This window comes from Buteo buteo, chromosome 3 (assembly GCF_964188355.1).
Source record: "Buteo buteo chromosome 3, bButBut1.hap1.1, whole genome shotgun sequence".
Taxonomy (NCBI): Eukaryota; Metazoa; Chordata; class Aves; order Accipitriformes; family Accipitridae; genus Buteo; species Buteo buteo.
Window position 1 is genome coordinate 53,964,008 of NC_134173.1, and position 23,764 is coordinate 53,987,771.

At 40.6% G+C, this 23,764-nt stretch overlaps 1 protein-coding gene across 1 annotated transcript in view; it reads left to right on the forward strand.

Moving 5' to 3' along the window:
- Positions 1–7,692: 7,692 nt before the first annotated feature.
- The window catches only part of MTDH (metadherin), a 37,619-nt gene continuing 21,547 nt past the window's right edge, over positions 7,693–23,764 (forward strand). The window contains exons 1-5 of the mRNA XM_075023658.1: positions 7,693–8,394; positions 15,188–15,292; positions 19,627–19,708; positions 20,180–20,359; positions 21,852–21,920. Coding sequence (XP_074879759.1) covers positions 7,990–8,394; positions 15,188–15,292; positions 19,627–19,708; positions 20,180–20,359; positions 21,852–21,920 — 841 coding nt within the window. The 5' untranslated portion in view covers positions 7,693–7,989. The remainder of the gene's footprint in view (positions 8,395–15,187; positions 15,293–19,626; positions 19,709–20,179; positions 20,360–21,851; positions 21,921–23,764) is intronic.

A 23,764-nucleotide genomic window follows, 5' to 3' on the forward strand; every position in this document is an offset into this window, starting at 1 on the left:
AAATGAAACAGGAAAAAAGGCATGTTTCCCATTTTGATTGGCCAAAATTGTTTCTGCCTTTTCAGAAAGGAATTTTTGCCATTGTCCCCATTGTTCTGGTTTAGCTTTCAGCCCAAAATATCTGTTTACTTCCCAGCTTTCTTTTTATTTGCATACTGATTTTCAGGCTCTATACTGTATTTTCTCAGTGTCAAATTCACTGTTTTCTCAGTATTTTTTCAATACTTAGAAGGCTGGAGCATATGACATAGAAGGAGAGTTGGCTTTGGTTTGCCTGGAGAAGAGAAGGCTAAGAGGAAATTAATTGCTGTCTTCAGTGAACTAAAGAAGAGTTATAGAGAAAACAGTGCCAGACTCTCCTCAGATGTGCACATGCAATGGCTGCAAGCCGCATCACAGGAAATTCCAGTTGGATAGAAAGATAGTATTTTTCACAAGAGTGTGGCCAAGCACTGAAACTTGAAACTAGAGAACCTGAAAAATCTCCAATCTTGGAGACTTTCAAAACCTGACTGGACAGGGCTGAGCACCCTGATCAAACTTCAAAGTTAGCCCTGCTTTGAAAGTGCAGGATGGGAATAGACAGGTCACTCCAACTTAATTTACTCTGTAATTCTAAATGTGAATGTTTTGCATAGTAGTGCTCTGGTTTAGATCAAAACCATACACAGAATGATTAGGTAACAACTACAGGATTACCAGAAAGCATTGGCCTGGCAGCTAATGCACAAAACTTCATAGAAATCTAGGTGGTCTTTCATGCTCTACTTCACTTTCACGTTGAGCTTGGCTAATGTCTAGGAGGAAATGTTCAAAAGCGAACACTTCTTTTCATTACCCATGTTAGACATTTTAGATAGGTCTACTTATATAAATAAAAGAGGACAAAAAGTACATTTGAATCATTTACTCTGAGCATTCAGAGTCCTTAACCATTAGTTTGCATCCTGGGTTTGTTCTGGACCACTCCAGCTAACTTTCCATCCAAAATTCAGGCAGTGTGCTCAGGATAGTTGACTGTAAGCACTGTTGACACTGTTTGGCTTTGTCTGACCTACACAGTCTTCATGTGTTGAAACATCTTCACAGATCCTTAAGGCGCACAGCAAAGCATACACCCCTTAATTTCATTCTATCAAAACCTTGCTCTGGTAAACTGCAACACAGCCCTCACATTGTTTCAGACAGTTTGACCTAAAAAAAACTACCAAAAAATAGCAGTTATCTCTTAGGGTCATAGGAACCTAGACCATGGTCACATGGTACCCAGACGAAACCCAGAAGCACAACCTATTCAGTATGAACACAACCCATCAGCTATAGCAGTGTGGGTGTGAGCCAGTGTGTGCCACCCCGGGGCCAGGAACTGAAACAATCCCTGGGATTACTTTATTGAGCACTCTGGACATACACACTATAGACAGTGTGATCTTCCAGGGAGTCAAGTTTCAGTGAGTTTTAAATGATGCTGAGGTTTTTACTCTTTATAGGAATAATTTCAATCTGAAGTAGAGTTTCAAATCGGGAAAACTTTTTTCCTATTTGGTTTTCTAAAAAGTCTAATCGGTATGTAAATTGTCATATTAAGAATAACTAAGAATGCCAAATCAAGTACCCAAAAGTTAGGAAATGCCATCTCTAGCATTGACGGTGCAGACTGAATTCACATATGCTTTATGTATTATTCATAGTTTCATGACTGACTGGTGTTGGGGTTTTTTTCCTCCTCCCATGGGACTATACAGCTTTCTACCTACTAAAAAAGGGACTGAAAAACCATGACATCCTAGCTCAGGCAAGGGTTTGGGTTTTCTGGGTTTCCAAGAGTACAACTGCCCACAACAGGTCTTCTCTGTGGTAGACATCACAGCCAAGGGTGCTCAGGCTTCACAGCACCACGGTATCTGAGCCATCAGGAGAACAAGACTGGATTAGGCTTCCTGTGGGGGCCCCAGTTGTGCTGCATCAAAAGCTCACTGAAACGGAGACATTTCCCTCCATGACTGTCATTCCCCTGAACTGGAGTTTTCTGGTAACATTTGGTATTTTGGAATATTCCCACCTACCTCTGGGTCAGGATGACAGAAACCAGTCCAAGCCTATAACAAAATTATTTAGAGTAGAACATATAGGAATAACTAAAAGAGCTTGACTATGTCTACACTGATGTCCCTACTGCTTCTGTCACTAGCTAGCTCAGGTGCTGATAGCGCAGAAGAGTCAGCAAAGTAGACTGCAATGCAAAAGCCTGAACGCATAAATGAGCCTGCACGCGTGGATTCTGTAATTGTATTGCTAATAAATGAACCACATGGTTTCAAGTTAACTTGGTGCCATCTGTATGAACAGCAACCACCTCTTGATTAAAATGCTGTATTAGGAAAACTGTCTTGCCTGTAAAATAAAGCTGTGAAAACTCTCCAAAGATAAATGTTAGAAGACATATTGCAGGAGATATTTAATGTACACTTGAAAAAATACAGAAAACAATTACGTATAACCAGTAATATGAGCTAATAGGCCTATAATTTGGTGTTTGCTTTCCATTAATTCGAAGAGGTTTTTTCTCAGCTGGATAGCAAGTCTTTGCATATTTATTTTTCTCAGTGCTTAGGGCTGATTGATAGAAATTTGAATGTGAACAGTCTGCCAAAGTGTTCTTCACCTCCAAAGACACTCATGAGCTCTATCTGTCATAATGACAACTTAGCTTTGATGACTAAACACTATTTATGTCAAAGGTTTAATGAGAACAGACTTATCCTTTGTAGAGAGAATTAAGTTTATGATTTTTGTCAGAATGTTTCTATATTTGAATGATATAGTTATGCACAAGAATGTGAACTATAATGAAAAATAATGTAAAATTAAGAAAGATTTTGAAGAACACAGCACTCCTTAACAGTGAACTTTGATTTAAGATTTGGTATCAGCTCAAAAAGCTGATCGTGTCAACAGGAAAAATAAATAGCGTGAACTTCCGAGGTCAAAGCGGGACATGGATTACTCCTCTAACTGAACTGTCCTCTTCCTCTCCCCTTAGCTGGGAAAGAAATCCTTCCTGAAGCACTACATCAGAAAACCTGAAATTGTTCAAAGATTTGCTGAAGTCATTCACTACTCTGAGAACAGGAGGTCACTGAGCATTAGCCCATGTCCTCCAGTCATAGCCCAGATGTACAAGTTCTCAGGGGACAATTTTTTTTTTTTTTGCAACCTACACCTTCCTTCAGCAACCTCCTTCGAGTCTCCCTCCAAATGAGTTCTGTGCTTTGTCCTTCTCCAAACCCCAAGTCTATGTGTTGGTGGAGACTTAGCCCCAAATACCCCAGATGTTGACAAAATATCCTAGCCATGACTCAGATAAATATGTCCTCATGTCAGCTGAAGCTCAGCACAAGATCACAGCCATGGCCCAGGTGGAAAAGATCTCAAAAGACAATTCTTTTGACACTCCACTCTTCCCTTTGGCAGCCCCTTTCCAGACCACTAAACTGGAGCTCCCACTCTTTGTGTCTCTTCTAAACCTTACCTCAAACTAGGTGTAAGGTAAGCTCTAGCCCAACATCCCCAGCCATAGCCCAGGTGAACATGTCCTCAGGGGACAATTACTTTTGTCCCCTGTCCCTTCCTTTGGCAATCCCTTTCCAATCCCAGTCCAAATGGAGATCTAGGCTTTCTCTCTTCTCCCAAACCTGAACATAACCAGATCCCTAACCATAGGTTTGGGCTGAGACTTAGCCCAAAGCCCCTAACCATCAACCAGATGAGAAACTTCTCAGAGGATAATTCTTTTTACAGCCCCTTTCCTGCCCTGCTCCAAATGGGGATCCAAACTTTGCCTGTTCCCTGTCCCTAAGCCGAACTGTAGCCCCAACTCTAACAACTGATATGAACAGAGACTAGCCCAAAACCCCAAGCCATAGCCATGATGATCAAGTTCTCAGAAGATAATTCCTTCAGCAACCCTTTCTTAGGTTGACTCAAAGTGGAGCTCTAGGCTCTGCCCTGTTAAAACTCTAACTTAGTCTGAATGCAGAGGATGGGCTGAGCCTTAGCTCCAGACCCTGAGCTAGCACTCAGATTAAAAAGATCTCAGGGAAGAATTTTTTTTGCAGTCTACCCCTTACTCTGGCTGCTCTTTTTCTGCCCCACTCCAACTGCAGCTCTAGGCTTCATCTTTCTCCCAACCATATCTGTAACATTAACACTCACCCTAACCCCAGACATCAGCTGAGCCTCCTGCAACATGCCCAGCCATGGCCTGGATGAAAAATATCTCATGGAAGAATTCTTTTCATGTCCTACCTGTCTTTGCCCCCCCTCCTTGGTAGCTCCAAGTGCATCTCTAGGCATGGTGACTCTCCTGCTCCTAATCCAATCCTTAACTCTAACCCCAGTCCTCACCCTGGGCTGAGTCTTAGCCCAAGGCACCCAGCCACAACCCAGATGAGTAATTTCTCAAGGAAAACTCTGTCTGCAGACTGCTCATCCCTTTCATGGCTATTTGTTAACATTGCCAAGGATGGTGATTGTTAGATAGGGGATTTTTTGTTGTTGTTCCCCGCTTCAGGATAAATAATGAGTATCTGCCTTAGTATTTTCAATGAATTATGTACTGAGTTCACCTTAAGGCAATTTGGAGTCATGATCTATGTGAGATAGTATAATTGCCTGTTGTTCAAGATCTCAACTTCCTGACACAAGAGAAACTTTGAATGTGTTTTGTTGGGATTTTGCTTATTTAACTGCTGAGAGACTTAATTTGCTTCTGCTGTATCCATCTGACTTCTAGTCTAAAGAATATCTACAAGACACGTGGCTTCAATATTGTTTGAGATAATCATAAAAACCAGATGGAACAGGTATTTTGAGTTCTATGAAGCAATAGTTCCTTTTTCCTCATGCCATGCCAAACGGCAGGTGCTAATTTTTAAATATGGTTGTGGAAAGGTATTATATAGGGTATGTCTAATAGCAGTTGCGGTAAAACAAGGAGTGTTTGCAGGGACAAGAGAGATTACATTTAGAAAAATTAAAATTAAGCTTTGTCTTCATTCTTTTTTGTTTTGTCATTATTTTCTCTTTTGTAATGTGTCATTCAACCTTCTGCTGTGATCCTTCAGAGAAAGGACAGCTTGAGAAAGATGTTTTATGTTCAGCACTGCCAGAAAGAGTCCTTGGGGTATCTATTTAAGGCATCTGAAGATTAATGCTAGACTTATAACAGTATCGAAATTAGTATGAAATAGAACGTTTGCTTTATTTGATGAGTACTGTGAGACTGATACGTTTCTTCCTGCCATTTTTAATGAGTCACACAAACTTTCCTCAAAATATTTCAATTCGCTGCAAATTGCACGCCTATTTATGGCTGTATCTCATTAGTTCAGAATAAAAAGACATTTATTAGTTTCACATTAACTTGCTCGACCTGCCGAATCAAACCGAAAGTGGCTATTTTCAAGTTAGGATCTGCCACCTTTCCCCCCGGCCCCCAAATGTTTCCTCTGACTGCTCGGCTATTCACGATGCTGCCACTCGGTGGTGCCACGGTGCTGCGTTTAAAAAGTTTCAGTGGGTCTTAAAGTCAATTGCTTGCATTGTGGAATACAATCTCACCGGGTTCTTGCAGCGCTTCCTTTAAAATGAACAATAGCTACTGTTCTGTAGCCTCGGTTTAAACAAAACTAAACAAAACATCCACTGTAGCTGAATGATGCTTTCAAATTTGTTAGGTGTATTTTTTCAGCTAATGTATTTAATACTAAAACTATGTGACCACTGTTCTGTCGCCTCTATCTATATAGGGCAACATCTTAAACAAAAATAACTACTTATAGAATAATTTATTTGGGATGTTAGGGTGGCTGAATTGTGCAACAACCAGCACAATGATAGTTAATATTTTCTGATAAATGTGCACGGTCTGTGCTAAAGCATAAAGGGCTTATAAAAAAAAAAGTATTATGGCTATGAATAAAAAAAATTAAAATCTTCTAAAAGCATATAAATGTCTACCAGTAAAATGTTCTGCCTGCGATTGTGGCTACCACTAATTCCAGCAATATCCTTTGTTCCAACTGAAATCAATTAGAAAAGCAGTACTTGACAGGCTGGTGGTATCATAAAAATAAAAAAAAAAGTAGGACTTAGAAGCAATTTGGGAGTACTTTACTAAAAAACTTTGAGAGCAGTAAAAACACATAAAATACTTGTATGTGAAAGATATATTCACTTTACAAAATAAAGCAAAGTTATGATTATATGAAAGCAGTGTAAGCGATCACTGTGTTGTTTAAACAAATGAATTTTATTTTACTACATTTTAAATTTCAATTATCCCATGCAGATTTCAATGCACTAAACCCAGATATTTTCTTAGCAGGCTGTGAGAGAGGAACACTTTTTATAAGTAGAATTGCAAGTGGAAAGAATGGGACACAACATTGCTTTCCAGCAACACACCACTGCAGAAGACTATAGTCACTGTAAAGCCACTCAACAATGCCAGCTCTGAGGTTCTGAGAGCTCAAATTCTGCAGGAACTCTGGATGCTGTGAGACCGGATTTCTGAAAAAAAATCAAGACATGCATTTGGGGTCAAATTTTTTAGGGCTCATTTTTAAAGTATGTGGAGAAATGCACTTTTGCAGTTCCTAATGACAAAACAACTCCCACTGTGATACACACTGCTGTATTTTTCATAAAGCTATTTAATTCGGGTGTATTAAGCCAGTTTGTGGGAGTTTTTAGAAAACATGGCTCTTAAAAAACATCTATGTTGTTATAACACCTTGTCTAGCATATTTAGAAATAACTAAAAGCACAACGGTTTGGGGTTTTGGGGGAGTGGTGGGTTCGTTTGGTTTTTTTAGCAACGTTTTCAAATGCCTTTTCTGCAGGAGAGATGGCCGCTGCGGGGCCCTGATCCCGGCCTCCGAAGCCTGACAGGCAGGAGCATCTACCTGCAAAGCCCAGAGACCCCTGCCATGGCCCCAGGGCTGCTCCTGGAGTTCCAGCGGTGGTAACGGCACCCACAAACCGGCAGTTAACGTACCCGCACCGGAGCTGCGCCGCCTCTCTGGGGCAACCGCAAACTAAAAACAGAGCTGGTTAGTGACCGTTACCGTGGAAATGCACCCACGTTGCCGCGCGTGTGGGAAGGCCCTGCTGGGGCCGGGACACGAGCGCCGCGGCCGTCCCTCACCCGCTGCCTCAGCACCGCGCCACCGGGGGCGGTCCGCTCCGCGCAGCGCTGCACGTACCACAGCACGGGCACGTTTCGGGGGTGGGGGAGAGGCCCACGGGGGAAGGCGCACGGCCCGCCGAAACGGCGCGAGAGGCCGACAAGCGCCCACCTCAGGCCGCCGTCCCCGGGCGCAGCCTCCCGCCCCGGACCCCTGCGAAGCGCCGCGGGGTTTCCCGCCCCGGCCGCAGGGGCGGCGCGGCCCCTCCGCTGGGCGGCTCCAAGCAGTCCCGCGGCCCCGGCCGCTGCCCGCCCCTGCCCCGCTCGCTGGCTGCCACGTCGAGGTTGCTCTCCGCGCCGCCCCCTGCCTTGCCCACGGCCGGCGCCGCCCTGAGCCGGGCAGGGCAGGGCAGGGCGGAGCGGAGGAGGGCGAGGGCGCCCGGCGGCCGCTGAGGGGGCGGGAGGCGGGGAGCTCCGCGCCCGCCCTTCAGGCGTCACCCTCCGCCCCGCGCGCGGCGGTGATGGCGGCGGCGCGCTGCGGCAGCGGCGGGCCCTCGGCGGGGCGGTGACGTTGCGCGCGAGGCGGAGGGCGGGGAGGAAGAGGAGGAGACCCGGGCGCCTCCGGGGCTGAGGCAGCTGCGCCCCGCCGAGGTTCCGCTCGCGTCCCGTCCTCTCCCCACGCTCCCGGCGGCTCCGGCTCGGGCAGGCGAGCGCGGCTCTGCTGAGGCCGCGATGCGCTCGGCCTGAGCGCTCCCTCGCCGCCCCGCCCGGTTTGGGCCTCTGCGGGGCAGGGGGCCGCGATGGCTGCGGGGAGCTGGCAGGAGGCGGCGGCCCAGCAGGCCGAGGAGGCGGCGGCCCGGGTGCGGGACGTCCTGTCGGGCGGCCTGGGCCTGCTGCGTGCCGAGCTGGGCCTCGAGCTGGGCCTCGACCCGCAGGGCCTGCCCACCTGGCTCGCCCTGGTGGTCCCGGCCGCCCTGGGGCTGGGGCTGCTGGGGCTGCTGCTGGCCGTGGCCTGCGCAGGCGGCCTCCGAAAGAAGCCAGCGCGGAGCGCGGCGGAGAAGAAGGCTGACGAGGCGGCCGGCGCGGGCCTGACAGCCGGTGGAGGTCAGGGCAAGGCGGCGGGCCCGGGCCCCGGGCAGCTGCACCTGAAAGGCGACGAGCAGAAGAAGCGAAACAAGAAGAAGCTGCCGGAGAAAACGGCGCGGGTGAGGGGGGCTGCGAGGGCCGCGCCGCTCGGGAGGGAAGGGGTGAGGACACGGCGCGGCGGGGGAGGGGGGGATGAAAGGCTCATTGACAGCGGCGGGACGGGGACGGCGGCGGGGCGGGGGGGGGGGGGGGGGGGTCTGCAGTGGCACCCGGCCGGGCGCTGCGAGCCCCCTGCGGGAAGGCGACGGCGGGGGTGTGCGTGTGGGGGGTGGTCGCGTCTGGCCAGTGGCCCCGAGCGCGGCTGCCTCTCCCCAGCCCTCGTCCCCCGTGCCCCCTGCTCGGTAAAACGCCTGCCGCTCGGGTAGGCACCGGTGAGAAGATGGGGGGGACCGACCGTGGGGTCTGGAGGCCGCAGAGCTCCCCCCGAGCCGCCGTGCTATTCACCTGGGTGATGTTTGCCTGTGGAAGGGATTGGGGGGGGGATCCTGACTGCTCTGGAGCCGTCTCGTGTCGTCTGGGTTACTCGGTTGCTTTGAAAACCTGGAGGAGCAGCGCGCACGCACGGAAATTACACGTTAACAGTCCTGGGTGATGAGGAAAACGCTCGTTTCTTTTTAGAAGGTTTTTAATGGAAACAAGAATTATATGAAAGCATTATTTTTTATTATTCATCAAATGCTTGCGGGGTTAGGAACCAGTAGTGGAGACCTTAGTATGGCTTAGAATTTCAAGCCAGGAGTTGCAGTCCAGGCAGGTATAGACTATTGGAAGCAGTACTGTAAGCTCCATAAATGCTGTGATGATTCAAACTTGAGTAAGGCTTTTTGCTGTGTCTTTTCAACAGAACATGTTAACATCAATCTTGTGGTGAGCTTGCCTCAGTAGGAATATGTCTAATTTAGTTGTTACAGTAAGGATCATCTCCTTTAATAAGGAAATCTGTGTCTTAGCAGCCCCTTAAAAACAGATCATTCCTGTCATCTTTTTTTTTTTAAATCCTCAGTATGTGGTGTGGGAACCTTCCATCTTTGACAGTGTGCGTGCACTTCATGAGAATATTAGTAGAATGCAGAAAATACCAACTGTCCTAAAGCTTCCAGTTATCGTAGTTTTGGGGCTTGAAGGGATTGCTTCTATAGCTTTTATATTGTTAGTGTGTTTGTAATCTTATTTTTGTCCAAATGGATTATAGGAACGAAAGTGCAGCAGATGTCCCCTGCCTGTTACAACTGTGATTTTAATTATATCTTTTTCTATAAAACCTGAATTTTTTACCTAATGATCAGAAAAAGGAGAGAAAATGGGTTTGTACCTTCATTTGAGTCTGTGGCAGTATTTAGACTTGAGAAGTTTGGGGTTTTTTTTTAATGAGAAGTTAAGGCTAGAATATCTTAAAAGAAAACAAAAAAAAGTCTGCATATGCCACCAACCTGTCTTTGAGCAGTGGACTACGGAAGTTGATTCTGGAAGTTGCAAGAGACCGAACACTGAGCACGGAGAAGAGGAAGCATTGTGATTCAGAATCTTTCCAGTGTAGCTAGGTCTCCATTTTGGAGGAGGCACATTAAAGATGCAATTCTTCTTTCCATCTTGAAAGCAAATCCTTCAAGATTTAGTAGACCTGTTATGCCTTCTTAAAAACAAAAACTAATCCTGGAAATAATTTAGATTTTGCTTGGTTTATTTTCTTTAAACTCCAATATAAAAACAAAGCATAAACTCTTGCAAGTCATCACTGAAGACATTAAAAAATGCCTCAACAGAAGATAGACTGAAGAGGTAAATACGCTGTTAACTTAACAATGCCCTGTAGTGCAGGGCTTCATAAAAGCAAGCTTTGTATTAATTGTGTATAAAACTTAACCAACTGACATATTTGGTGAATATAAATACTTGCCATGTTTCAAGCTTGGTTTACTCAGACACAAAATAATGAAAGTTAAGGCTATGTAAGAGCAAATATTTTCATAATCAAAAAAGTAAAAACAGTTTTTCAGCTGTCAGGCTGTCATTCTGTATTGTTAAGGTTTTTAAAGTTATTTTTCTAGTACTTTGTATTCATTATTTCCATGCAGAGGTGAAAAAAAAAAAAAAACCCACCCCACCTTTTCCACAAAGAAAATGCACAAACTGAATCATTAACTGTAGTGCAAATAAGTTCATACCAGTGGCAAAGTTTAAGAGGCCTGCCTCATGTTCTTTTTCCAAAATAAGTTCGTAGAAACCTGTATTAGCATGTCCCAGTATTTTCCAACTGTCACATGAAGAATTCCCAAAATAACATTGGAAATTTAAAGATGAAACAAAAATTCTTACTGATTGCTGCCTGGTCATTTTTGTCTTATGTTTTTGTATGCCGTGATGCTAATACTTATGTCTGTGAATGGAAAAAAGTAAGCCTATTATCAGTAGATTTACTACAGGGCTTGCTATGCCAGGGTCTAGATTTCCATTGTGGGCATTTCAGAAAGCTTAGAGCAACTGGTCTGTGGCATTAAAGAGCACGCTACAGATGTCTAATTAAAAGCTGTAGGGTTACTTTAATACAGGATTACTGAACTCATCATATGGCAGGTGATGCATAACTCTCATCAGTCAAGATCAGATGTGTTCTTCACTGTACACTTTCTGAGGAAGAGTATTATTGCTTTGTTTCTTGCACGTAGCTTTATTCAGTTCCTGTATAGGTAGGGTACAACTTACCTGATATTTTTAGTAGAATAAATTTAGTTGAATAGCACCGTGTTTACTGGATATGGTAGCAACTATGAGATTCTCTTTATTTACTTGCTTTGGGCAGGCTGAGAAAAAAGTGAAGCTGAAACGGTGTAGCATTCATTAATACTACGGTTTACAGAGCCAGTTCTGGCTTTCTCCAGCTGCTTGGAGCAAGGTAGTATCATGGTATCTTTCCTTTAGATTCTATGCAGTAAACCTGAAGCCCTTTTCTCGTGGTTTTTTTTTTTTTTTGTAGTTCCTGGCAGGGGCAGAGCTCTTTGTCTCCTGTCACAGAGTTCTTTGGCCCCAGTTAAGAATTTTTTTTCTCTCCAAAAATCTCTTGATCTTTACTTTTAATTCCTTTCCCTTCTGAGTAATTGCTGTGCCTCTCTCTTCTACTTTTTAAACCTTCAGCAGAAAAAAGGTGAAACTGTTCTTATGTGGTTTCTGTACAATTGGCAAAACACCATAGAAACTTGAGTAACAGTCTTCTGTGCTCTGCTACAGCTTTAGAAAGCAATTCATACTATCTATTTGTGGATGCAGAAAATACCAAATTGACTATGTACTTCCTATTATTTGTAGTACACCTGGACAGTAAATGCTACACATTTTAGTAAAAGCATTTGCATCGATCTGTCAAAGTTCCTACTTAGTCTGCTTGAAAGAACTTTTCAGGCTATGACTTATTGCACTTAGAAGTAGACTGCATAAAGACTTTTTCATACTTTCAACTGATACTCTGTCATGGTTTAAACCCAGCCAGCAATTAAGCACCATGTAGCCACTCACTTCCCCCCCACCCAGTGGAATGGGGGAGAGAACTGGGGGGGGGGGGGGCGGGGATAAAACTTGTGGATTGAGATGAGAACACTTTAATAGGACAGAAAGGAAGATAATAATAATAGCAACAATAATAAAATGACAAGAATAATAAAAGAATTGGAATATACAAAACAAGTGATGCATAATGCAGTTGCTTACAACTTGCCAACCGATGCCCAGTTAGTTCCTGAGCAGTGATCGCTGCCCAGGCCAACTCCCCCCAGTTTATATACTGGGCATGACATCATACGGTATGGAATACCCCTTTGGCCAGTTTGGGTCAGCTGCCCTGGCTGTGTCCCCTCCCAACTTCTTGTGCCCCTCCAGCCTTCTTGTTGGCTGGGCATGAGAAGCTGAAAAATCCTTGACTTGGTATAAATACTACTTAGCAACAACTGAAGACATTAGTGTGTTATCAATGTTCTTCTCATACTGAATCCAAGACATAACACTATACTGGCTATTAGAAAGAAAATAAACTCTATCCCGGCCAAAACCAGTACATACTCGCATGTTGGTTTTGTGTATATGTTAATTGTCAAATTGCAAGAGAAATAGGGCTGTAGGATTTGCCAGTGCTCAAAGAGAAAATGGCTTAGTTTATTTTCTCTTAAAAAAGAATATTGGTAAACATTGGCCAAAGATATTCTAAGTAGGCATATCTTTATAATGTGGAGCTAAGGGCTTTGGCTAATACAGCCTTGTAAAACTCAAATGATAGCAATTTCATTACTGTGATTTGAAGTGTGAAACTGAGTTATCCATTGCACTGGACCATATTTAAAGAACAATATTTTTTTTTATTTTAACAGCCTTAGTAAAACCTTTATTCTAATTTTGGATTATCTTAACGCCCTTAAATGAATGTGTGTGGAAAAAGGTTTCTTTAAATATTGGGATTTCAAGGTCAGCAGGCAAGAAATGCATTCAGAAATCAGTAGTGTTATTGACAGCACTATTTCTGCCTTGTTGCATCTTCCCTGTAGCTTTTAGGATGAGGAAAAAAAGATGGCAAATAATAAATTGCACAGTTTGAATGAATTAATATTGTCAGTGGATGTTTAATATATTACCATAAAGTTTTAAACTTAGGGGTTTTGGCTATAGTTGTCTTTTAAAAAAAAAAATTCTGAATACTATAGGAAAGCTTTTTTCTTTCCCGCTTCTGTTACTATCTTTGGTATACCCCAAAATGGTCACATGAATTTTGGTTAAAATTCTATGATTCATCTGTGGGCAGAAAATAAATGTGGAAAGCTTCCACTGAAAAGGAGACTGTTACAATTGAGGGATACATTCAGGGAGAAATGTATCAAAGTACAAGTTTTTAAACATATTTCTCATGGTTGTTGTTTACATGATCAGATGATCACACAGCATTTTAAAGTCATGTGGATTAATTTTTCCAGAGGGTTCTTAGTGGATATGAATTAGTTTATTACTTCAGAGAAACAGCTGATTTATTTTTTTTTTTAAATTAAAGATTAAAACTTTTATGTATTGAATTTTTGAGAGAGATTAAGAAAGTGGTTTTCACTTTCAGGTATATATGTAATAGCAAAGAAGCAAAGCGAAGTTCAGAACATTTTTTACACACATCCAATACTAGATGCAGCAAACCTGTTACCTAACTCGGCTGCTAAATAACTTAGAAATAGTGATTCTTTCTCCAACTTAAGATCTTAAACATCACGGGTACTGACATGGATTGAAAGACCTGACACCACTAATAACATGGCTGTGCAGTATCTGGAGAAAATAGAGGGGTTCAAGAACTGATTTTTGGCAATGGGTTATTTTCAAGATTGAGTATCAGGTCTTTGGTATCCCTGTGGAATCGAGTACTGTGAGCTTTGTTGAGAGGAATGTTTAGAGAGAGTGTTGAGACACAGATCTGTAAAATATATTTCTTTTTCAGAATGCTGAGGAAAGTGTACAGCATCTTAGATATGAAAAGTCTAGTTTAAAGCTGGTTGTTGTAGGAGAAGAGGTGACCTGATCTTTCAGTTTCTATTAATAGTTACAAAATAAGAAGTTGGCATGCTGGCTAACTACAGTAAGCAATACTATGTTATGCACTGGTGAAATTATGTCAAGGGTGATTTGTAAGTGTAATATAACATGGCAAGACTTAAATACCTGTACCAGTTAAATTGAGGATCAGACCTGATATTTGAAGGAAGAGGTCACACTAAGTTGTAATATGGCCTTTGTTTTAAAGCAGTCAGGGTCCTGTGATGCAGAGGTAAAACATCTTTTGGTTTTTTAATAACAAAAATAACTAAAGATAATATAGTTTGAACTTTATTTTAAAAGAAATTGTGGAAATTAAAGCACCTATGAAGTAGTTATTTATGCTTAATGTCTTCTTTAATTTTCAGTCTTTAATTTATCTGAATCATTATGAATGTGAATCAGTATGAAATTTGACAATTGTTTTTCACTGAGTGAAATTAAGGGCTAACAATAGTATAATGCTTTGTTTATTTTCATCTTTTCTGCTGTCAAGTGCAGTAACTTCAGTCAGAGCTTTTTGTTAACAATGAACATGACTTAAAAATTACTACATTTTTGCATAGGGAATATGTAGGCTAAGGTGTATGCCTTCGCTGTCAAAGGTGATGATAAAGACTAATTTAATGACTGTCCAGAGTTTTAACTTTATATGTTAAATAGCACATGCTAATTTTGTTTCCTTTATTATGTGAGGAGAAAATGGTAGACTAACATAATGCCTATAATCAAGTCTGTCTGAAAAGAACAATGGGATGTCATGCTTAGTCATGCTTCGTGTTTGACTTCTAATTTCTGTTCTACTATGAATTTTAACTTGTGAAGGAAATGAGCTGTGAGGGATATGCATAGGTAGATATTGCAGAAATTTGGTCAAGGTAGAAATAATTTTAAAAATTCAGCCCATTGCTGAACTGCTACAAAGTGGTAAATGGGTTCTTTTAATTAGATAATTTATGGCACACACAACTGTATGTTCTGAATCAGTCTCTGTAGCTGTTCTGAAAGCTGGTAACTTTGAGAAATTTACCTTTTGATAAGCAGTTCCTGTGTTGAGTAGGACTGAGGTGAAATGAGGAGACCTGGTTTCTTTCCTTTCTCCTTTCTATGTTTGGTAAATAAAGAATTGCAGTGGGCATTTTGAGCACCAATCCACAATTCTGTCTGCTTTACTTGATAATCTTGCAAGCATTTTTCAGTCAACAAATAGTTGCATTTCAGTTGATACTGTAATTTGAACATTGCTTCATCTGCTTTCTCCAAATTTTTTATTATTCACATTTATTGTTTACACAGCCTAATGGACGGTCTTTCCTTGATGTATCTGAGGATGAAGTAATACAAACTGTGCGTAAAGAAAATATAAAGCAGCCTGTGGACACAGAAAAGAAGAATGAAAAGGTCAGTTATGGATATGAAATGGCAATGTCAAAGTTTATTGCACGTTATTTCAATTTCTAATAACTGTGATTTGAAATCCTGTTACTTACAAGAGTGGAGAGGCATATTTCTTACTATGAAGAGTACTAACCTGATTTGGTGTTGGAAAGAGCTAAAGTAGTATTTTCTTAACTTCTGAGATCATGCCTTATCACAGAATGCTTGCATCAAGCAAACCCCCCTCCCCGCCACCCACCCCCTCCCCCCAAACACTGATATCTCTGTTCACCACTTGAAAATGTTAAGCCTACAGAAATTAAGTTTGCATTTCATCTTTGCTGGCTTCTATGGAGATGCAACATAATGATAGTATTGCTAAGTGGCTTGTAAATGGTCTAACAGTTGGGGGAGTACTATTCAAAGGATTAAGACCATGTGCCTGATTATTTCTTTTGTCAGATGTATCCATTAGTGATTACAGTTCTTAATTTCTGATCACAAATATGGGCTTTGAAGTCTGGTGTGAGCTTTTTGTTGTGCAAATTGAACAGCTACATTAAAAACATCTTTTTAAAGCTTGGTCTGTAGCTTTATCTAAAAACGATACTAATGGCAATGTTATTTTTTGCACTGTGAGGACTGACATCTTCTAGCCTTATCATAAATGCTATCATTTGTAGGCAACATGGATATATTTATGATAGGCCTTTCATGATAATTTTTTGCTTGGTTCTTTTGCTAACATTGTACATGAAATTCTCCTGCTGTCATTGATTTCTGATTTATTTTCTTCAACAAAATGCATTTGTTCTAACTATACTAAGGAGTATTGGAAAAATAAATGATTATGTGTAAACAGTGAGAAACCAGTAGCTGATTATTGAAATTTGTTTAGCTTGTTCAAGCTTTAATTAACTTACTTGACTATCCTGTAATAACTTCTTTTGCAGTTAGTATGTTGGCTAAAAGACTGTGTCCTGTTAGTTGGCTAGAGGGCACTAAACATTTTTAGCATTGGCAAATAGAAAGACTTTTCTGTGAAATGGGTTTGCCTTAAAATTTCATGCTGTGCACTTCTTTCTCTTCTCCATGTGTCACATACCAGATTGACTTTGTGGGTTTGTTTTTTTTCAAGAACATAATAAAATTTGGTCCTGAAGGAACAACTATAATTTTCTTCTCAACTTTCACTTTATCTCAAGCAGGTTTTCAAGTAGGTAAGGTGTTTAAATGCTAAACTCGAGCTTTACCTTAAAATTGCAAACACAGTGATCTGAATTTTAAAATGTTAAGTTGAAGCTGCAGCTTCAGGAAATCAGTACCACTATATGGATATGGATGCTTATTCAGCTAATTATGTTTTCATGTCACTTTGGGGAGCCCTGGGCAAAGCATGATTGCCTCAGGAGTTAATTGTTACCCTTCAATTAAAAACATACCCAAGAACTTTCTTTAAACTACAGGTAACTTTACAGGCATGTAGTTATTTGATTAAGCCTCTCAGGGTATCTGTTACATTTGTAACATTATAAACCTGCTAAGAAGATTGTCAGGGGTCCTGCCTATTCTGTCTTTGTATAGCTTGGGATAGGTGGTAAAAGTCAATGAGTGGGGTTTAAGTAGTATGTGCATGTGTGTAGATATATGAATATATAGAATCTATGACCTGAAGGGTTTGATTTTTTTTGTGCGCTTGAATATATGCTTTCAGTGAAAATCGCACTCCCTTTGTGGTTCTGTACTTCTTAGCTGCTTCAGGGTTGTGAATTTTATGCATGTTTTTTCAGGATAGTCATTTAAGTTGTATCCTCTTGTTCTGCTTTGGGGGAGGGGAAGCTTTGGGTAATGCCTGGATTGTGGCTGTTCATAGGGTTTATGATTCTCTTGACACTTTGAATAGTTTCTTCCTTTTTTTTCCATTTTAGTGACTTGCACAGTACAGGGGATTTTTTTTTTAGTTTTTAGCATAAGTTACTGTATCTAAGAAGTGACTCTGTGGATGAGAGTTCAGGATGTTAAAACTTCATTGCCCATTCTGTTTGCAAACACACAACTGCCTTGTCTTGAATACTAGAAATAAACAGACCATTAGGGATGAGGAAGAAAGGTTTATTTTTCTATTGTTCTTGCATGGGTGACAGTACATCTTAAAGACTTAAAAAATTTTGGCAGGCCTGCGGAGTTCCTCATGTGCTCTTTGGCTGGTGGCAGAGCCAACATTGGCAGAAGGTGACACTTTGAATGAATAGGCTTCTGCAAAATGACCTGTTAGCTTGCTCAGTAACCTTTAATGTCTCTTGCTGTTTCAGTCAGTTTGTTACTGAGATAGTGACTTCTACAGCACTAAGTTTAGCAGGTGGTGAGTAAATTGGATAACTAATTATGGTTCTAGTTTCTCAGATCGGGTTCTAGTAACTCAGGTTAGGAAAGTGTATTTTCAAGATTTGAATTATTGTTTTTTTAAAAAACAGTGTTTGTTAGTAAGAAATTAATTTTTAGAACTGTTGAACTTTGATGTTTTCATGAGAAATGAAAAATCTGATGTCAGTACCTCTGTAGCAGCTAGTTATTTAAGAAACTGGAGTTATAACTTGGAGGTGCAGTCATCTTAAACTGCTGTCTGGGAGACTTCTGAAGTCATTTCAGGTGTTCTCTTAGTGGCAGAGGACAGTTGGGTAGTTACGGCTTTGTGGGTGGGAGGTTCGAAGACCTCAACTTCCATTCTCAGTGTAGCTGAAAATGGGAGACATAGGTACAAACTTACTAATCTTTCCTCTGCTTGAGCTCCAAAAAGCAATTCGCAACTGTTTCCTTTTTAATTCTTTCCTTAGAAGGTGCTCTGGCAAATTATTTGTCTTGTTCATGTTCTTAGAACCAATTCTTCTCGGGTTGCTTTTGAAACAGGCTCTTGTCTTTTTGAGACTTTTCAGAAGTTAGATAGCTGGTACGTGGGTAAAGGTAGTCTACTGAGCAAATAAGTGAGATAATTCAGTTTGGGTGCATCTGTATTGTGGGTCCTCTAGTGCAGTAAACAATGAGTTAACTGTTCAAGTCAGTTCCCTAAGTGTTATAGGTGTGTTGGCACAGCATTGCATATAGGCAGTGAAATTTTTATTATCTCTGGTGCTGCGTTAACAAGCTATACTGCTTTCAGTACCTATATTGAAGCTATGTGACACTTTTGGGGCATGCTAACTCAAAGGCATGTGGACTGCATGCCATTGTGGGCCCATAGGACGTCTGCTGCAGCTGAGGTGATAATTTAGCTGTTACCAATTCTGAATTCTAGAGAGATTGTTATACTCTTCTTGGACATCTAAGACTAGAAAATTATATAGTTTGAACTCGGGTATAAAGCTGACAAATACTAGTCTTATTCTGGCAGAAGCATGTATTCCAGAAAGATATCCAGCATTCTTAGCATATTCTTATTCGAATATTCCAGAGACAGTAAATCGGTGATTAGTTCCCCTTATAACATTTGAGTAGATAACCATCTTTCTTTAAAAAGTCTGGTTTTTTTCATTCAGGTTGCCTGGTAGTTTTCACACCTTTCTTCACTAGATTGAAAAGGTTTTCAGTACTGTATTTTCTTTCTAAGAAGGTAGTTAAGTCAATTTGCTATCACTTTAGCTTATCAAAAGATTAAACTCCAAAGCTTTCTGCAATATACTCTCTCCCAATATCTTGGGTCATTTTGCATCTTTTTTTCTCAATATTATCTTTTTAACACTTCATGTCGCTACCTGTTGCACCAAAACTGCTTGCAGAAGTAGTCATCTCTGTTCTTCTTTGTTTATCTCTGCTTGTATAGCCAAGAAGCCATAACTGGTGAAACATTGGGAAAAAACCCTGTACATCTGTTAAATGGGCTCTAATCACAGTTCCTGTTTTGAAGTCATTTTCCAAGCTGGAATTCTCTTACCCACTTTTTTTTAAAGGAGTCACTGGCATTATTTATTTCTCCCTGTATAACTTCATACTTGCTTCTGCACAAAACAAATTTTGCCAGAGTGGGATCTGCTTACCAAACAGTTCATTACTCCTCTGTGACTGTGATGCCATCAGCATAGCTTCTTCCACCAGGCTTTGTGCTCTGTAGCATAAGTAGTCATTCCCCCCACCTGCCATTTGTGTACTACGTAAGACTTTCATGTTACTTCAGTAGTCTTAACCTATATTTAGCAATTAGTAGTGTTTAGTACTTCTTTCAAGAGACTGTCCCTAGTGAAGGTTGTTCAGGAAAATCTGTTTCAGATTTACTCCTGTATTTCAGTGGGAGGGGTGGGATTCTAAATCACTATGACAAGTGATCACTAAGTAATTATTAAGATAATGTTTTATTTTTATTCTAGTCAAAGAAAAAAAAGAAATCAAAAGGAGATGCTAAAACGGTTCAGGATATGTCACGTCTAGATGGAAAGGAAGTTGATGAAGGTACTGAACACAAACACACACAAAAATGCAATTAGACATATTTTTGCTTAAATGCTGTTTAAGATTTACTTGTTTGTACTTCATAAAGGAATACAAGGAACTCATTTTGTCATAACTCCATAGTTGCATATTGTGTCTGGAAATCTGAAACAACGGTATTTAATAACTTCAACTGCCTTTTTTTTTTTTTTAAGTTAAACTTACAAAAAATGAGAAAAGCCCTGAATAGTAGGGCCCTCATGTTCTTCATGTTTTGCTCTGTGAAGCAAAATATTATTGCATTGCATCCAGAAAAACTTACCTTTGGCCTGTTGTCCATGTTTTCAAACTAATGTTGAAGTTGACTGCCATGTCTGTCATTTTTAAGCTGAACCTGTACTCAGACTTCAGCTTGATATGAAACAAGCTAAAACTCTTCCCTTTTTGCTCTCTGACTTATTTAGTGATGTTTTCATTTGGGGGATGTTTTAGGAACCTGGGAAACAAAAATCAGTAACAGAGAGAAGCGACAGCAGCGTAAGCGAGACAAGGTGCTGACCGACGGTGGCTCAGGAGAATCAAATCTCCAAGGAGTGGAAAATACAGTTACTGTATCCATTGAACAACTGATGCCTACATCATCCCTTCCGGTTGTTCTCAGAAAAAATAAAGGTATGATGGTCAATAGGTCTGTGAATGTGTTCTAGAAAGATAACTTTACTTGAATGCTTAAATAGTGACTCTGTTTTGGAAGTATGGTAGTTATATTTGGAGGTGTAACTCTTGAGGAAATTATTTCAAGCTGTGTAAAAGTACTTTTCATTGTGCAAAACTCCCTTTCTTTTGAGCCACACTGTCAGGGAAGCTCAGGAGAGAACATTCTGGAGTAAGTGGCTGAGACACTGGCATCCACACTGGTCCTCTGTCAGTAGCTGCACAGCTGCATAGGCATATGTCCCCATTCCTTCACTTGTGCTCTGCTGATTCTGCCACTTGTGTTTCTGGAAAATTCAAAGGCACCCTCAGCACTGCTGCAAGCAGCACCAACTCCTTAACTTTTTGAACGCTTGCTTGTAGGGAGGTTATGCCCATGAGTTCTCTTTACAGATCATTCACTGCTTAACATGTAGACATTTTAACATAGATTAAGCAGTACCTGTACAAAAGCTGTTCATAATGGTGGGACACACCTGGCTGAAATTAGTAATCAATTATTATAGCCAAGGATTCAATAAGCAAATGTAGACTTTACCTTCTATGGCTGCTACTGTTTCAGAAAAAAGTTGTATGGGCTGGTTTAAACTGTGTGTAGGCACAGGAATTCATATTTGGCTGCAACTGAGAAATGGTTTAAGAAGCTAAAAGAATCTGAAGACACAAACAGTTTAGTTTTCTGACATACTTTTAACCTACTGATACATTTGGTGCTTTAATTACATTAAATTTGATGTTCTAGCAAAGTGACAAAAAGACTGAGCTTAGCAACTGTCTGGTACATAGTAATGACTTACTGAAATTTGCATGCCTTACGTGGTGTGTTTATTGACACTTGTTTTCATCTTGACGGAGTGCATGATTCTTGTCCTTGAGGACTACATCAGTTGTTTCCTGTTTTCTTTTTTTCTGTCCATTTACATACAAACAGCTTAAAGAAATGGGGCTAGCCATAACTACTGTAACCTCTCTAGACAGAGTCCTTTATTGTATGTTCTTTGCATTGTATGATATCACCTTGCACCAAACTAATCTGAAAAGAATTGAGCTCTATCTAGTGTTTTCATGGTAAGGTAGAAGTTAGAAATAGCTATATATTTCTGAAATACTTAGAGCTGCCCTTTGCTTGAAAATGACAGCCTTTGTTTTAGGTTTCTCCTCTCTGTTCTTGGGGAAGCTAGCTAGAGTTCTTTGAAATCTGCAGTTACTTGGTTTATAGGCCCTAACTCAGTTTTGAGTTCATTCTGTCTGCAAAATAAACACAAATAATAAAAAATAGAGCATTTTAATTTTATTCTTAAGTTTTCTGGAAATGTCTTCGTTTACTTTGAGGTATTGATGTTGGGGTTTTTTCTTAAAGTATCAGTGATGGATACTCTTTTAGATTTTTACAGGTGTTGCTATTTGAAAAAACTTACTCTAGCTCTGTTTCCTCTTACTTCTTAATCAGGTGATATGCTTCTGAATGCGCAAGTTAGCAGCTCTAAACCTGCAAAGGGGGAGTCATCTATTCCACAAGGTAAAAGGCTTTCGTTATTAGGCATTCTAAGTAACTAGAAAAGTGTTCTACAGAAGTGAAAACACAAATTGTCAGTGCAGGATTTTGTGAAGTTACTGATCTGGAGCTTTATTATGCAGCTGGCTTTTTTGGCTATGCAAATGTTATATTTCTAAGTTGCGGTTACTTCTTAACAGGTTGAAAACGGTCTCTGTTACATGTAGAAAAAGGATTCAGTATCTAGAATTTTCAGACATTACCTATGGTACAAATTACTTATAGAACAATAAAGCTTATTCTCAGGCTCCACTTAAAAATCTTTATGCTAGCTTTTTGAACTTACTTTTTTGTGTTAATGAATCGATTATTTGCTCAAAGAAAAAATTAATACAGATAATAGCAGAGCTCAAAGATACCAATCCTGATTATTGCAAAGATTGCACTTGTTTCAGATTGTATACATGAGTTAATCAGTTCTTTACATTCATTTTGGAAGTACTTAAATAGAAGTATATGTTTATAAATAAATATGCATGATATTATATGTCATACATGTAATTATTAAAATATTTGGTGATTTTTAGACTGTGATTGACTAGTGAATCTTAGCAGTTTTCTAGTAAGAGATACTGCTATAGTAATACTTTAGTATATATGCTAAGTATACTTAGTGACTTAGTTTGGCACAATGAAATCAGGATGGTTGTTTCTTACTCATAGCCAACATTAGTGGTGTTGCTTTAACAAAAAGTAGTTAGTGTAATTAAACAAGTCAACAAATGAGTTATTAAAAGCACCCAGATCCAGAAAGTGAATCACTTTCTGCTAGATTTTGAGAGCTTTACTTCACATACAAACTTCCTGGAGCATAGCACAGAAGGAAGGAGCTGTATTCTTCAGAGGTGCATAATGGGAGGACAAGAGGCAATAATCAAGCTTCAGTAAGGGAAATTCTGACTGGCCATGAGGAAAAAAGCTCTTCATAAGATTGCCTAGAGATGCTTTGAACTGTCAGCCTTTATGATTTCCAGAATGTGAATAATGTGGTATAATTTTGAAGTTAGTTGTGCTTTGAGCAGAAGGTGGAACTAGGTGACTTCTGGAGGTCCCTTCCAATTTTAAGTTTTCTGTGATTCTGTGAAAACTTGCTGGTCATATAGAAGGTAAATGTTTGTGATGGGAGAATAGGATGATAAACACAGAATAATCAAGCTTCTGCTTCAGGACTTAAGCTGCCTTGCAGGTTTCCAAGTAGGTGAGGTTGCAAAAGAGTTTTTCTACCAGCTAGTTTGGTTTATGTGTCTCCGCTGTTTTTGTTGTTGCCTTCCCCTAAGACATCATATTACACTTAGAGGATGTTGACTGACATGAACAATGTTAGTGCTGTGGAGAAAGGGCAGTGGTTTTAGGTACAGCGATGGTGACCTTACAGACATCTGTGTTTGGAAGTGATTTGTCTGAGAAAATCTAGGCATGTCTCACCTAATCAATTCCTTGCCAGTGAGGCCACTTTGAATGTGGCATGTTCATGCTGCCTGAGGTATGAGTGCATTTGACGAATAAAATACTTGGTATGTAGTTTTTGTTGGCATGTGTCGTGGTTTAACTCTAGCCAGCGACTAAGCACGACGCAGCTGCTCTATCACTCCCTCTCCTCAACTGGACAGGGGAGAGAAAATATAACAAGAAGTTCATGAGTTGAGATAAAGGACAGGAAGAGATGACTCAACCAATTACTATCACAGGCAAAACAGACTTGACTTGGGGAAAATTAACTTAATTTATTGCCAATCAAACCAGAGTAGGGTAATGAGAAATAAACCCAAATCTTAAACACCTTCCCCCCCACCCATCCCTTCTTCCCG